General features: G+C 36.3%; 1 protein-coding gene across 1 annotated transcript; it reads left to right on the plus strand.

Annotated features, from left to right (window-relative positions):
* Nucleotides 1-4,395: 4,395 nt before the first annotated feature.
* LOC147558636 (uncharacterized) lies at nucleotides 4,396-8,378 on the plus strand. Its single transcript, XM_086660385.1, has 9 exons — nucleotides 4,396-4,622; nucleotides 4,949-5,130; nucleotides 5,491-5,817; nucleotides 5,904-5,962; nucleotides 6,313-6,390; nucleotides 6,483-6,567; nucleotides 6,685-6,756; nucleotides 6,870-6,980; nucleotides 7,692-8,378. Exons 2-9 carry the CDS (start codon nucleotides 4,969-4,971, stop codon nucleotides 8,136-8,138), a joined length of 1,341 nt encoding a protein of 446 aa, XP_086516511.1. The 5' UTR covers nucleotides 4,396-4,622; nucleotides 4,949-4,968; the 3' UTR covers nucleotides 8,139-8,378.
* Nucleotides 8,379-13,116: the final 4,738 nt, after the last annotated feature.

Below are 13,116 nucleotides of genomic sequence, written 5' to 3' on the forward strand. Positions count from 1 at the left end.
GTATTCGATCAAGTTACAAAGATCGTTATATGGATTGAAACAATCAGGACGGATGTGGTATAATCGCCTTAGCGAATACCTTTTGAAAGAAGGATATATTAATAATGCAATTTGTCCATGTGTATACATTAAGAAATCAGAAAATAGATTTGCCATTATTGCAGTCTATGTAGATGATTTAAATCTTGTTGGGACTCCAGAAGAGCTCACTAAGACGGCTGAATATTTGAAGAAAGAGTTTGAGATGAAAGATCTTGGCAAAACTAAATTTTGTCTTGGTTTACAGATCGAACATTTGCAAAATGGAATATTTATCCATCAATCGATGTATACAGAAAAAGTCTTAAAACGCTTTTATATGGACAAAGCTCATCCTTTAAGTAGTCCTATGATTGTTCGCTCACTTGATGAAAAGAAAGATCCATTCCATCCTCGGGAAGATGATGAAGATCTTCTTGGTGTTGAAGTACCGTATTTAAGTGCAATTGGTGCTCTTATGTATTTAGCAACTTGTACCCGACCAGATATAGCATTTGCTGTAAATTTATTAGCAATGTACAACTCTGCACCTACCAAAAGACATTGGAATGGTGTCAAGCATATACTACGGTATTTGCGAGGAACTACCGATATGGGCTTGTTTTACTCGAAAGGAATAAAATCACAATTATGTGGCTATGCAGAAGTCGGATACCTCTCTGATCCTCACAGTGCACGGTCACAGACAGGGTATCTATTTACTAGTGGTAATACTGCAATATCTTGGAGATCGGTAAAACAAACTATAATAGCTACTTCTTCCAATCATTCTGAATTAATTGCTATTCACGAGACAAGCCGTGAGTGTATATGGTTAAGGTCTATTATCCAGCATATTCGAGAAACATGTGGACTTTCCTCAATCAAGGATACTCCAACAGTATTGTATGAAGATAATGCAGCTTGTATTGCACAACTTAAAGGGGGATATATCAAAGGTGACAGGACGAAGCACATATCTCCTAAATTTTTCTACACTCATGAGTTGCAAAGAAACGGTGACATAGAAATTAAGCAAATACGTTCAAGTGATAATCTTGCAGATTTATTTACTAAAGTTTTACCAACTTCAACATTCAAGAAATTAGTCTATAACATCGGAATGCGTCGGCTAAGTGATCTTGCACAATCTCAACCGTCTGAACGTCTATGAGGGGGAGTATCTATGAGGGGGGAGTGAACAAAGAAAGAAAGTGACAAAGTGAAAATGTATCTTACATTGTAAATCTTCGAACTGTACTCTTTTTCCTTCGCTACGGTTTTATCCCATAGGGTTTTCCTTGTCAAGGTTTTAATGAGGTAGTATCTACTTCTAAAATAATCGAAGATATTAAAGAACATTGTACTCTTTTTCCTTCACCATGGTTTTTCCCATAGGGTTTTCCTGGTAAGGTTTTAATGAGACAATTTCTTATGTTGTGGAATCCAAGGGAGAGTATTGTAATATTTTGTCTTCCACTACTATCATGTGTAACATCTACACTAATGAGGTCATATGTAACCTATAACTTAAAGGCACATTCATGTGTATGCATGTAACTCCTTGTGTAAATGCCCATGAATGTCCTTACTTTGTAGAGTCTATAAAAAAGGTTCTAACCCAATGTAATTGACACAACAAAATAGTAGAATATTATACTACAATCTTAAGGTACAAATATGGTGTTCTTAGTCTTTAGTTTTCTCTCATCTCTAATCTCTCTTCTTAACTTATTTTTCACAACAATTATTATTTCTTAGTGGGGTTTTTTCTTATTAGGGTCTAGATTTTTGGGTTTTTCACTCATTTTTTCTAATAAATATAATACTAAAAAACTGGGACCCAACTTTAGCACATGATGAATGAGATGCCTAAAAGTTTACAAAAAAATGTTTAGGTGAATCTCTTTATTTTAAAATCAAAGTAATTTCGGGTTTTCTATTTTAAAACTAGAATGATACTCTCCAAGAAAAGAACAAAAAAAAGAAGCCTAAACGAGGTAGAAATCCGAGTGACAGTCTCGTTCTGACCAAGAACAAACAAAGCCGATACAAGCACCCAGTGGCGGACCCAGGAAATTTCCTATGTGGGGGCACATTTGATTATACAAAATAGTAAACACAACAAATACCATCACCAATGGCAAATTGTCGAGTATTACTAAGAAGTTTTATCAAAATTAGTTATAAGTAACTTATTAAAAAAATATGTGTCATTCAAACTAATGATTCCATGTATGTCATAACAACGCTCTTAACTAATTAGGTTACGAAATCTAAATATATATAATTAGTGTTCAATTATATAAAAATAAATATGTACGAATTATATGTTAATAAGAGGACTCTCTTCTTTAAAAATCCTCATAACCCATATTTTGTAAAGATTAAAGGAGGAGAAGAGAGATATGAATGAATTAAAATAGACTACTCCAAAAAAAATATACATAAAAGTGAAAGATGAAGAGGACATATGGTAATATGGGGACTCAAATAATTTTGCTAGAGATTAGATGAATTCTAGCAAAGGAAAATCCGATCAGTAAAGGGTAGGGGCAAAAGTAAATAGGTAATTTTGAAGGCGTTGCCGAAGTGTTATTGGCGCCATTCATTCATACCTTGGCTTCTAAAGTTTGCCCTTGATGGGCCGTAGGAGGCACTTTGAAGGGGTGCCTTTGAAATCACCCAAAATCAATTATCACGGAAAAATAAAGGGGAAGGGACTGGCATGGGATTCGATACCATGACCTCTCCCGCACATAATTAAGTAGGCTTCCAGCGAGCCAAACATTGGTTCTTGATAAAGTAGCACGATTAAATTGTTTTCAAAAGGAATATTTGAAACTACAATTATTTCCTTACTCGGGGCCGTGGGGGCACGTGACCCCATAGGCCCCAACGTGAGTCCGCCCCTGCAAGCACCTCTCCAGAGTTTCCAAACTCTTTTATAAGAGTTCTCTATAAGCACCGATTTTTAATGTGGGTGACATTCACCTTCATTTGCTTCTTCCATCTTCTTCTTCCAAAATAAAAAGAATACCAATTCATTTTTTATCCAAAACAAAAATCATGTGTGCTCATCTAAATAGTGTAAGTAAAAAAAATTTCATTTTTTCTTGTTTACTTTCTATTCCTGTTAGTAAATACACAAAATTGAAAAGAATGGGTCCACTCTCTTCTTCCTTCTTCACCAAATTTCATCCACAAAATAAACTCATTTTCTCTTCTCTTCCTTCTCATGTTCATATTCATCCCTTCTATATCCCCTTTGTAAATGTAGAAGAAAGATTGCAAGATTCAGAAAGGTAGAGAGAGAGAGATGAGAATAAGGGTTTTTAGAGAGAGAAAGATGAAGAAAACCTTGCGAGAAATAGCAGAGGAGCTGGTCATGGTCGAGTTCACGAGAAAGAGAGTGAGGATTGGGATGTTTTTCAAGCCCCGGATCAGCTGATCCGTTTGGCCCTCTTAGGTCCCGGATCAGCTGATCCGTTTGGTCCTCCTAAGTCCCGGATCAGCTGATCCGTTTGGTCCTCCTAGGTCCCGGATCAGCTCATCCGTTTGGTCCTCTTAAGTCCCGGATCAACTGATCCGTTTGGTCCTCTTAAGGCTCGGTCTGGTTCAGTCCGTCCGATAGATTTTGTTTGATTTTGTGATAAACGGATGGAGGTGTTAGGGTTAAGTTGGCTTTGACTGGTGCCTACATAGTTGAACGGTGCTAATAGAGAAATGAGCAGTTGAGCCTGGTGCTAATAGAGATGGATGCTAACAGCCTTTTGGCTTGGTGCCTTTAGAAGCACCCTAAAAAGTATTTTAGTATTTTCATACGAGTGAAAAAATAAAGCGAAGCAGTTATGAAGGATAATTTTCTATCATTTTTTACTTTGCAAAAAGTAATGCGGTTAGAAAATGAGTTTCGTTTGAAATCTGACATGGACATAATAATTTAGCCAAACATCTCCCTTTCTCTAAAAGTCTCGTTCTCTTTCTTTGTCTATATGATACTAATGTGGTCAGCTTGATTTCTCTGTATTCATACAACTGCTGAAACAAGTTGACTAGGTCGAAATAAGTTTTAATATATCTATCTTTTAACAAACAAAAAAAAAAAAAAAAGGGTTAATTATGACCAGCCTATAAATGAAAGCAGCTGAAGTATGGAAACAAATTTTGTTGGATTAACTTGAAAATCATTGAACCTCGAACAAACAAACGAAATCAACAGCTCAGATTCCATATCAACTACTCTAAATCTCTCACTCTCTCTCTATAATGATAATGATAATGATACTATATAAAACGCCATTATGGTACGCACGTTCTGCCAGATCATTTCCCGTTTGGTGGACACGTCATTGTGGGACCCAATCACGTCCCCTTGTCGTGCCAAGTCAACAACTCGTAATAGTAGAGAGAGAAAAAAAAACTCAATCACATCAAGCCGCCATTACCCGCCTTCCTCTCTCTCTCTCTCTCTCTCTCTCTCTCCTTCACGTTCTCTCCACTCTCCCTCCTCAACTTCAATTACCTCTGACAAATCCATGGAAGTCGACGATCACTTCCGTGTTTCCCTCTACCACTCTTAAACCCTAATTCCAGTTTTCAAGGTAATATTTTTCTTAGTTGACCATTTCTGTGTTCAATTTTGGTCATACGAATCGATTTTAGGGTTCGTGAGTGTGTTTTTGATGAGTAATTGATATTGTAAACAAGCTTACTTTGATTAGATCTTTTGGTTAATTGATCAGTTTTTGTTCTGATTTGTTTAAATTCAAGGTGATTTCAAATTCCTATTATGATTGATTAGTTCAAATTTTTTTTGCTTTGTTAATTCAATTGAAAAATTGAGAGTTTTTCTTCTTTCGTTGATGATGTTATTGTATCTAGTATTAGAATTCATGGTGGATTTGATAAATTAACCTTTATTTTTCAGCTTTTAGCTATATTTGTTCAATGGATTCTGTGAATAAAGTTGCTTTGACTGAAGAAACTCAAGTTGAAGAGTCATTACTGAATTTGAACATAGAGAACAATAATACTAGTAAAGATTTGGAAGTTGTGGTGGAAGCTTATACTGCCACCAACTCTGGAAGTAAAAGCTCAAGTATTTCAAAGGTACCACCCATGAATTCAACTCTGTTGGCTTTGTTTTCGTTTTTCGTAATCTGAAATCTGATTTAGATTTGGTGAATGGAGTTTTTGTAAGCTTTTGAATCCCTTGTTAGATCAGATCATGTTCTCTTCTCAATTCAAACTTAGATTTTAGCTTAGAACAACTTTGTCTTCAGGTCGAATTTCATTGAGCTGTTAAATGAGGTAAAGCCTTCAAGAACTCGCGTTGAACAACTATAGTATACACAAATCTTATTCATATTTCAGATTAGTAAGAAATTGGACAAAACCTAGTTTTTTCTATCCTACGAGCTAATAGTTATGAATGGATCAAGTCATAGTTTACTTTCTTCTTTTATGTAGAATCCTGATGCTAAACGAGTTGATGGTGTGAAGAAAAATAAAGTATCCAAGGCTCAAACTGTTGGGAAAGTTCAAACTTCAATTTCTCGAAACCAGAAACCAAGCTTTTCGAAGAGTATATCTTTCCCATCAAGGCAGAATGTCAATAATGATTCGAAGCACACGGGCAGGAAAGAGGTGAAAACTGTGCCAGGAAATTCCCATATAAATGGACCAAAAGCTGAGAACTCGATTTCCGATGAGAATGAGGTCATCTCTTCCCATAGAAGGCAAGTTTCTTCTGGAGGGAGTAGCACGGACTCGAACTTCAGGGATCGGCAATCTACAGTATGTCTTTGATTTGTTTTTTATTTTTATGTATACTTGTCTAATTTTCCTTTAGGACACTTAATTTTATTTTCATGCCAAACCAGTCAGGGAAGGATGATTCCGTGAATGCAACTGTTTATGGTTCGTCTTCTGAAGCCCCCGAGTAAGTCCTTTATGCGATTTACAACTACTGCCATATCAATTTAATAACATCTACACCTGAATTCTAAGACTGGAGTGTATCCCTACCCCTCAGAAAGGAATAAGAAAAGGATTTTCCTGTGTCATTTCTATGAGATATAGTTCCAGTTGAACTTGATTAAATTCACTACATGGTAATCTCTATGATATTGATAGATTTACCTTGAACTATCCAATAACAAGGAAATAATTTACACTAATTAGCCCGAGTCAGTCCATCCCCTTGAATAACCTATATATGTCAGGCACCACAACTGGTTTAGATTCTGTGTTACTTTTATTATTATAGTAACTAGTTGCTTGTAATTTCAGATCAAAATCTCAAAATCCTAAGCCCATGGCGCGCTTGTCTTTGATTAAAGATGATGAAGATGCTCACTCTACTACCTCGTACTCATTTTCTCTGACTTTTATTTTCTATTCCCTTAACCCCAAGTTTGTGTTTTTCTTCGGGGTGCTGACATATTTGGTTGTACGAACAGAAGCACCACTCCTCGTGGATCAAGGAGGAGCAGTGGTTCTGAATTTACATTAAGGGTATTCGAGCGAGCTGAAAAAAGAAAAGAGGTGAGAGTAGAGTAGAACAAGGACATCCTAATTCTCTGAAAACATTTTCACTGTCTTATAAACTTAAACGGTATACCCGATATAACATGTCAATTAACTCCGCTTTCTGTTCACCAGTTCTACTCGAAGCTAGAAGAGAAAACTCAGGCTAAGGAAGTTGAAATAAAAAATTTGCAGGCGAAGTCAAAGGTATCACCAAGAAGAACTACAGGCTTACAATAATTTCATTTAACAATGCATATTTCAAGGCGTGCCCATCTGAGTTTATTTACTCAAGCAGCGAATTTACTATTGCTATGCAGGAGAGTCAGGAATTAGAAATCAAACAGCTAAGGAAACGCATGACTTTTGTAGCTACTCCTTTGCCAAGTTTCTACGTAGAACCTCCTCCACCAAAGGTCGAACTGAAGAAGGTAATATTTCTATTTCGCTAGTAGTAAGCAAACTGCTCTAGTAAAAAAAAATGTCTGACTTTTCTTAACATTTCACGAGTTTCTGCTGTGATGTTGATAGTCTCATATCGCTTATGGGAGCATCCAGAGTCTAGACTATAGGTGCAAATTCAAGCTTCAAGCTTGTAAGAGTCGAGGCCTTTCAGTTGGGCTTGTGAGGCCCTCGCCAGGAATGTAGCCCTATATCTATTGGGCGTTGGCCTGGTGGCTGAAGCATGAAAATATCGGTAGCTACTGGGGGCGCGAGTCTTTATGGTTTACTAACTTATAATTGTTACTAGATAAGATAAAGTTTGAGACTGATAACGAGTAAAGACTAGAGGTCATCTGATTCTAATTGGATGGCCTCTACAGCCAAAACCCAGTTGAGAAACATATATATGTTTGTAACTTTGTATATTGTATTTTTATTTGGTACCTTAAATTTAGATATATATAGTTTGGAGTGTTGTTTGGCTTTTGCCTTTTCTTCGATATTTTCACTCTTCCTCAAAAGATTTTCATGTCCTCACTCCACTTTTATAGTTGATAATATGCGCATGTATCTTTTTTTCGCTGCTTTAACCCAAAAGACTTTTTGATTATTAATATTGAACAGTATTCTCTTTAGACCTCGCTTAATATTTAATGTGAATGTTTTGTTTTCCTCTGTTTTCTTGTTAATAATTATAGATACCTACAACTCGAGCAGTATCACCAAAGCTTGGAAGGCACATCAAGATCGCCATTGCGGCATCAGACAATTCTTCAGAAGGTAGTGGCGTTGTTGAGAGTCCACGTGCAAGATTACGTGTGAATTCAGTCAAGTCAACAAAATTGAACAGCAAGAAAGAATCAGTTGCTTCGAAGAAACCCATTCAGAAGTTTCTCGGTAAGCTTCAATCTAAGAAATCTGGAACCGTTAAAACCACAGAGCCACTCAATTTGAAGCCCAAAACAAGAGATACAGAACCCCTAACTCCAGTAAACGTAGGAGAATCTCAGGATCAAAATGAATCCATGGAGAACTCAAAACCCGAAATTACAACTGATGCGAATGCTGGCAATATTGAGAGTGAAACTATATCAACTTTACCCAGAGCTGAGATTACTCCTGATGAAGTTCCTATAAAAGTTTAAAGTTGTGATTATCCATTGTGTGTTTACATTTGTGCAGAATGAACTATTACTACGGAAGGTGATGTGAATAGGGGGTTGTGATTTTGTATGTTAATTTGTAAAGGAGATTGTATTTTGTTTATCCCTTTTTCTCCTGTTTCTTTTTGATAGTTTGAGATCTTTTTTGCCTTCATTTCCTTGAGATTTGAATATATTTAAGAATTGTCATATTAAACAAATAAAGGATTACATTTGGTATAATATTTTTTTTTTTTTTGAGGTTTGATTCAGTGAGCTCAAGCTCACGAGTGAGAATATGAGCTTGAGCTCCTATTGGTTGATTTCTTTGGAAATTTCTCCCACGTCACATTATCAACCATAATTTAAGGGATTGTTATATTTATGTAAATAACAACCCATCTTATGTCTAAAGAATTACAAGACTGCCATATTTCAATTACAACACACAATAGTGACTCGAACCATCCTCTTTTGCCAATTTTTTTCACGGTAATTTTTTTTCCTTTGCCTTTAATACATGGACTTGTAATAAACAAATATAACTCGTTAAATTCTCTAGTTAATCTTTTTTCTTCTTTTGAGTTTTAATTACTAAAACTATTTAATTACTAAAGTGTCCTAGATTTTAATTAAAAACCTCAGTCGTTTCTCTTTTTCGATCCTTATTATATTTCAACATTGTTCTATTTCTTTTATTATCGTTATTTTTTTGTATGCGACTCTAAAAGTAATTACATAGAAGAATACACTATGCTATAATATGCATATAAATAATGAACGAAAATGTTTTATAAGTTTTTTTTGTTAAGGATGTTTTATAAGTTAATAAATTCATTCATCAATGATATCTTGAACTCTAAAGATCATATAAAGATGTCGTTAGCCACTCATTTAAATATGTGGAAAGAGCGAATAACTTAATGAGATCAAAATTTGATGTGAAAAATTAGAGAGTACTCCTACTTGACGTCAAGCATTACTTGATGAAGTGTAACTAGTGTTATTAGTAATCAACAAAAATTTATAACTTATATATATACATCCAGATCTCTGATTAGATTATTTTCTTTGGACAAACAAATATCACTTAATTATTTAAAAAACTATTTAAAATATCTTGACGTAGAATTTTTGGAGAGATACATAAAATGATAGGAAATATGATAAGAAAAATCATGAGAAAAAATGACAAAAGGGAGTTCTTGGGGTTACTAATATGAATTTTTATTAAAACTTGGCATTTTTGTAATTCTTTGGATATAACATGGGGAGTTATTTGCATACTAATCACTAGTCCTTAAATTAAGGCCGATTAGTTGAGATGGTAAGAAATCTCCAAAGAATTAACTAATAGGAGCTCTCATTGAATCAGAACCCTTTTTTTTATAAAGATTTGGTATAATATTGTTCCTCTTTAAAATTGTACTTATTAAGAGTTCTATTTTTAAATAAAAATAGTCATAATTTGCTAAATGAAAAGAAATTAGACCTTAAATATATTAATCTTAGAAGTAAGAGACTCTTGATTGATTAGTAAAGGTGGGTGCGGAAGGAATTTTTCGGGGTGTAAAGTTTTGGGTGGAAACAAAAAATTTTGGTTCCTCGAAACATTTAATATTTTCAGCTTGTTCCCTCTTCTTTCTCTCCCACTTTCATTATGAACTCCGCGCAAGCTCTAGCGTAAATTCTGGCGACACTTTCACCATCTCGGCAACACTTCTCCCTATCTTCTCTCTCTTCTCCTTCTCTGTATCTCCGACGAAGGGGACAAACTCTTTCTGAAGGAGATGTCCTTTGACCAAGGATGTAATGAGATCAATTTGTCGGATAGGACAATTGATGAGGAAGATCATCAAGTCCGGATGATTTAAGGATCGTAATGTTTAGCTAGAAACCAACTACGATCGTCGAATTACTAAGCAATTCGCGCCTAACTTCGTCCGGATCCTACAACGAATTACACAAAGAGTGTCGATTTGATCGGAGGATATGACTAGAGGAATGAGACATATAATCACGGGAGAGTCCCATAAATATGTCTTATAGGCCTAAAAGAAGTTTGGGCAAAGATAGTACAAAAGGCCTGAAAGAGGGATTTTGGACCGGGAGCCAAAAGAAGACTTTTTGGGCTCGAATTGGGCTGAAAATTGGAGGGACGGTTCCCCTAATAGGGAAGGTTAGATCTGGCAATTTTGGCCTGGTTTGAACGTCCCCTCATCAAGGAAATGAGAAAATGGAAACTAGTTTCTATTTTCGACTATTTCCTTAATCTTATTCAAATGGGTCTTTTAGGAAACCAAATTTGAGCGAGACTCTTATTAGGGTTCTATATAATGACCCTTAGAGCAGTGAATAATGTGTGGAATTTCTCTAAGAGCTTTCTTACTCTACAACATTAAGTGGAGAAGAGAAAGTGAGCTAATTCCCAACTATCTATATATCTAGTCAAAGAAAAATGTGTTTTTCATCCAACCACCATTAGTGTTCTAGCTAGCAACAAGGTGGGAAATCAAGTTGACTGCTCGGTGTCCCAAGTAGAGGAGCTACAATTGGAGCTCTTGATCTTCTAAAAAACGGTTGGAAAGGTTCGAGGGAAAACTAGCGATGAAGGTAATCATCAAACTAGTTTTACTAGTTATCATTATTGGCTTATGCATGTGACCCTGGGGATACTAATGTTAGACATATGATGTCTGAGATTCCGCTTAGAACATTAGTAGACTACAAAACCTAACACCTTCATCGGACCCTAGTTTCCAGATGAAATTGATATGGTTTTGTCTGGAGACCAGACGTGACCAGATCTTGTCTGCACGTACGGAAACCAGAAATTCGGCGAAGGAATTTCTCCCATTCACCGGAGTTCGAGAGAGAGGGTGAGGAGAGAGTGAAGAAAGAGAAGAGACAAGAAGTCGTCGCCCGTCGCCAGACAACTCCGCCTGACGCCTTTTTACCGATGATTTTAAAGATGTGTTTCGTTCATGTTTTTTTTGGATTTCCACCTTTTTCTTGAAAACTATTTTTGTTTCCCCAAAGCACCGATCATTAGCAAAACATCCTTAAGTTACAGATGTTTCTTTCTTAGAATTTCAACTCAAAAATGGTGATTGATATGGGCATGAAAGTTTTGCTAGGGTGCCAAAATTGAAAGGGAATTTTTCAATTATGAACAAAAAAAATTTTCGGGGTGTAAAGTTTTAGGTGGAAACAAAAAATTTTGGTTCCTCGAAACATTTAATATTTTCAGCTTGTTCCCTCTTCTTTCTCTCCCACTTTCATTATGAACTCCGCGCAAGCTCTAGCGTAAATTCTGGCGACACTTTCACCATCTCGGCAACACTTCTCCCTATCTTCTCTCTCTTCTCCTTCTCTGTATCTCCGGCGAAGGGGACAAACTCTTTCTGAAGGAGATGTCCTTTGACCAAGGATGTAATGAGATCAATTTGTCGGATAGGACAATTGATGAGGAAGATCATCAAGTCCGGATGATTTAAGGATCGTAATGTTTAGCTAGAAACCAACTACGATCGTCGAATTACTAAGCAATTCGCGGCTAACTTCGTCCGGATCCTACAACGGATTACACAAAGAGTGTCGATTTGATCGGAGGATATGACTAGAGGAATGAGACATATAATCACGGGAGAGTCCCATAAATATGTCTTATAGGCCTAAAAGAAGTTTGGGCAAAGATAGTACAAAAGGCCTGAAAGAGGGATTTTGGACCGGGAGCCAAAAGAAGACTTTTTGGGCTCGAATTGGGCTGAAAATTGGAGGGACGGTTCCCCTAATAGGGAAGGTTAGATCTGGCAATTTTGGCCTGGTTTGAACGTCCCCTCATCAAGGAAATGAGAAAATGGAAACTAGTTTCTATTTTCGACTATTTCCTTAATCTTATTCAAATGGGTCTTTTAGGAAACCAAATTTGAGCGAGACTCTTATTAGGGTTTTATATAATGACCCTTAGAGCAGTGAATAATGTGTGGAATTTCTCTAAGAGCTTTCTTACTCTACAACATTAAGTGGAGAAGAGAAAGTGAGCTAATTCCCAACTATCTATATATCTAGTCAAAGAAAAATGTGTTTTTCATCCAACCACCATTAGTGTTCTAGCTAGCAACAAGGTGGGAAATCAAGTTGATTGCTCGGTGTCCCAAGTAGAGGAGCTACAATTGGAGCTCTTGATCTTCTAAAAAACGGTTGGAAAGGTTCGAGGGAAAACTAGCGATGAAGGTAATCATCAAACTAGTTTTACTAGTTATCATTATTGGCTTATGCATGTGACCCTGGGGATACTAATGTTAGACATATGATGTCTGAGATTCCGCTTAGAACATTAGTAGACTACAAAACCCAACACCTTCATCGGACCCTAGTTTCCAGATGAAATTGATATGGTTTTGTCTGGAGACCAGACGTGACCAGATCTTGTCTGCACGTACGGAAACCAGAAATTCGGCGAAGGAATTTCTCCCATTCACCGGAGTTCGAGAGAGAGGGTGAGGAGAGAGTGAAGAAAGAGAAGAGACAAGAAGTCGTCGCCCGTCGCCAGACAACTCCGCCTGACGCCTTTTTACCGATGATTTTAAAGATGTGTTTCGTTCATGTTTTTTTTGGATTTCCACCTTTTTCTTGAAAACTATTTTTGTTTCCCCAAAGCACCGATCATTAGCAAAACATCCTTAAGTTACAGATGTTTCTTTCTTAGAATTTCAACTCAAAAATGGTGATTGATATGGGCATGAAAGTTTTGCTAGGGTGCCAAAATTGAAAGGGAATTTTATATAGTTCTTCAGATTTTACGAGGTTAAGGTGATAATTTTAATTTTTTCTTTTCTTTTTTCAAAAACACTTAACTCCATCTTTACCTTCATCGGCATCATCACAAAAAATCTCACTATCGACATTTTTTGAAAAACAGTCGAAGATGAAAGAAACATATCTTGCTTATTACGTAAATTTTCATGTGTTGTTCCTC

This window comes from Eschscholzia californica, unplaced genomic scaffold, assembly GCF_041429995.1.
Source record: "Eschscholzia californica isolate CP2 unplaced genomic scaffold, dmEscCali1.0.p SCAF_2, whole genome shotgun sequence".
Lineage (NCBI taxonomy): Eukaryota > Viridiplantae > Streptophyta > Magnoliopsida > Ranunculales > Papaveraceae > Eschscholzia > Eschscholzia californica.

Coding starts and splice junctions, on each gene's coding strand:
- LOC147558636 (XM_086660385.1), top strand. CDS start 4,969: ATGGATTCTGTGAATAAAGTTGCTTTGACTGAAGAAACTCAAGTTGAA. Junction 5,131..5,490: donor AAAGCTCAAGTATTTCAAAG/GTACCACCCATG, acceptor TCTTTTATGTAG/AATCCTGATGCTAAACGAGT. Junction 6,757..6,869: donor ATTTGCAGGCGAAGTCAAAG/GTATCACCAAGA, acceptor ATTGCTATGCAG/GAGAGTCAGGAATTAGAAAT.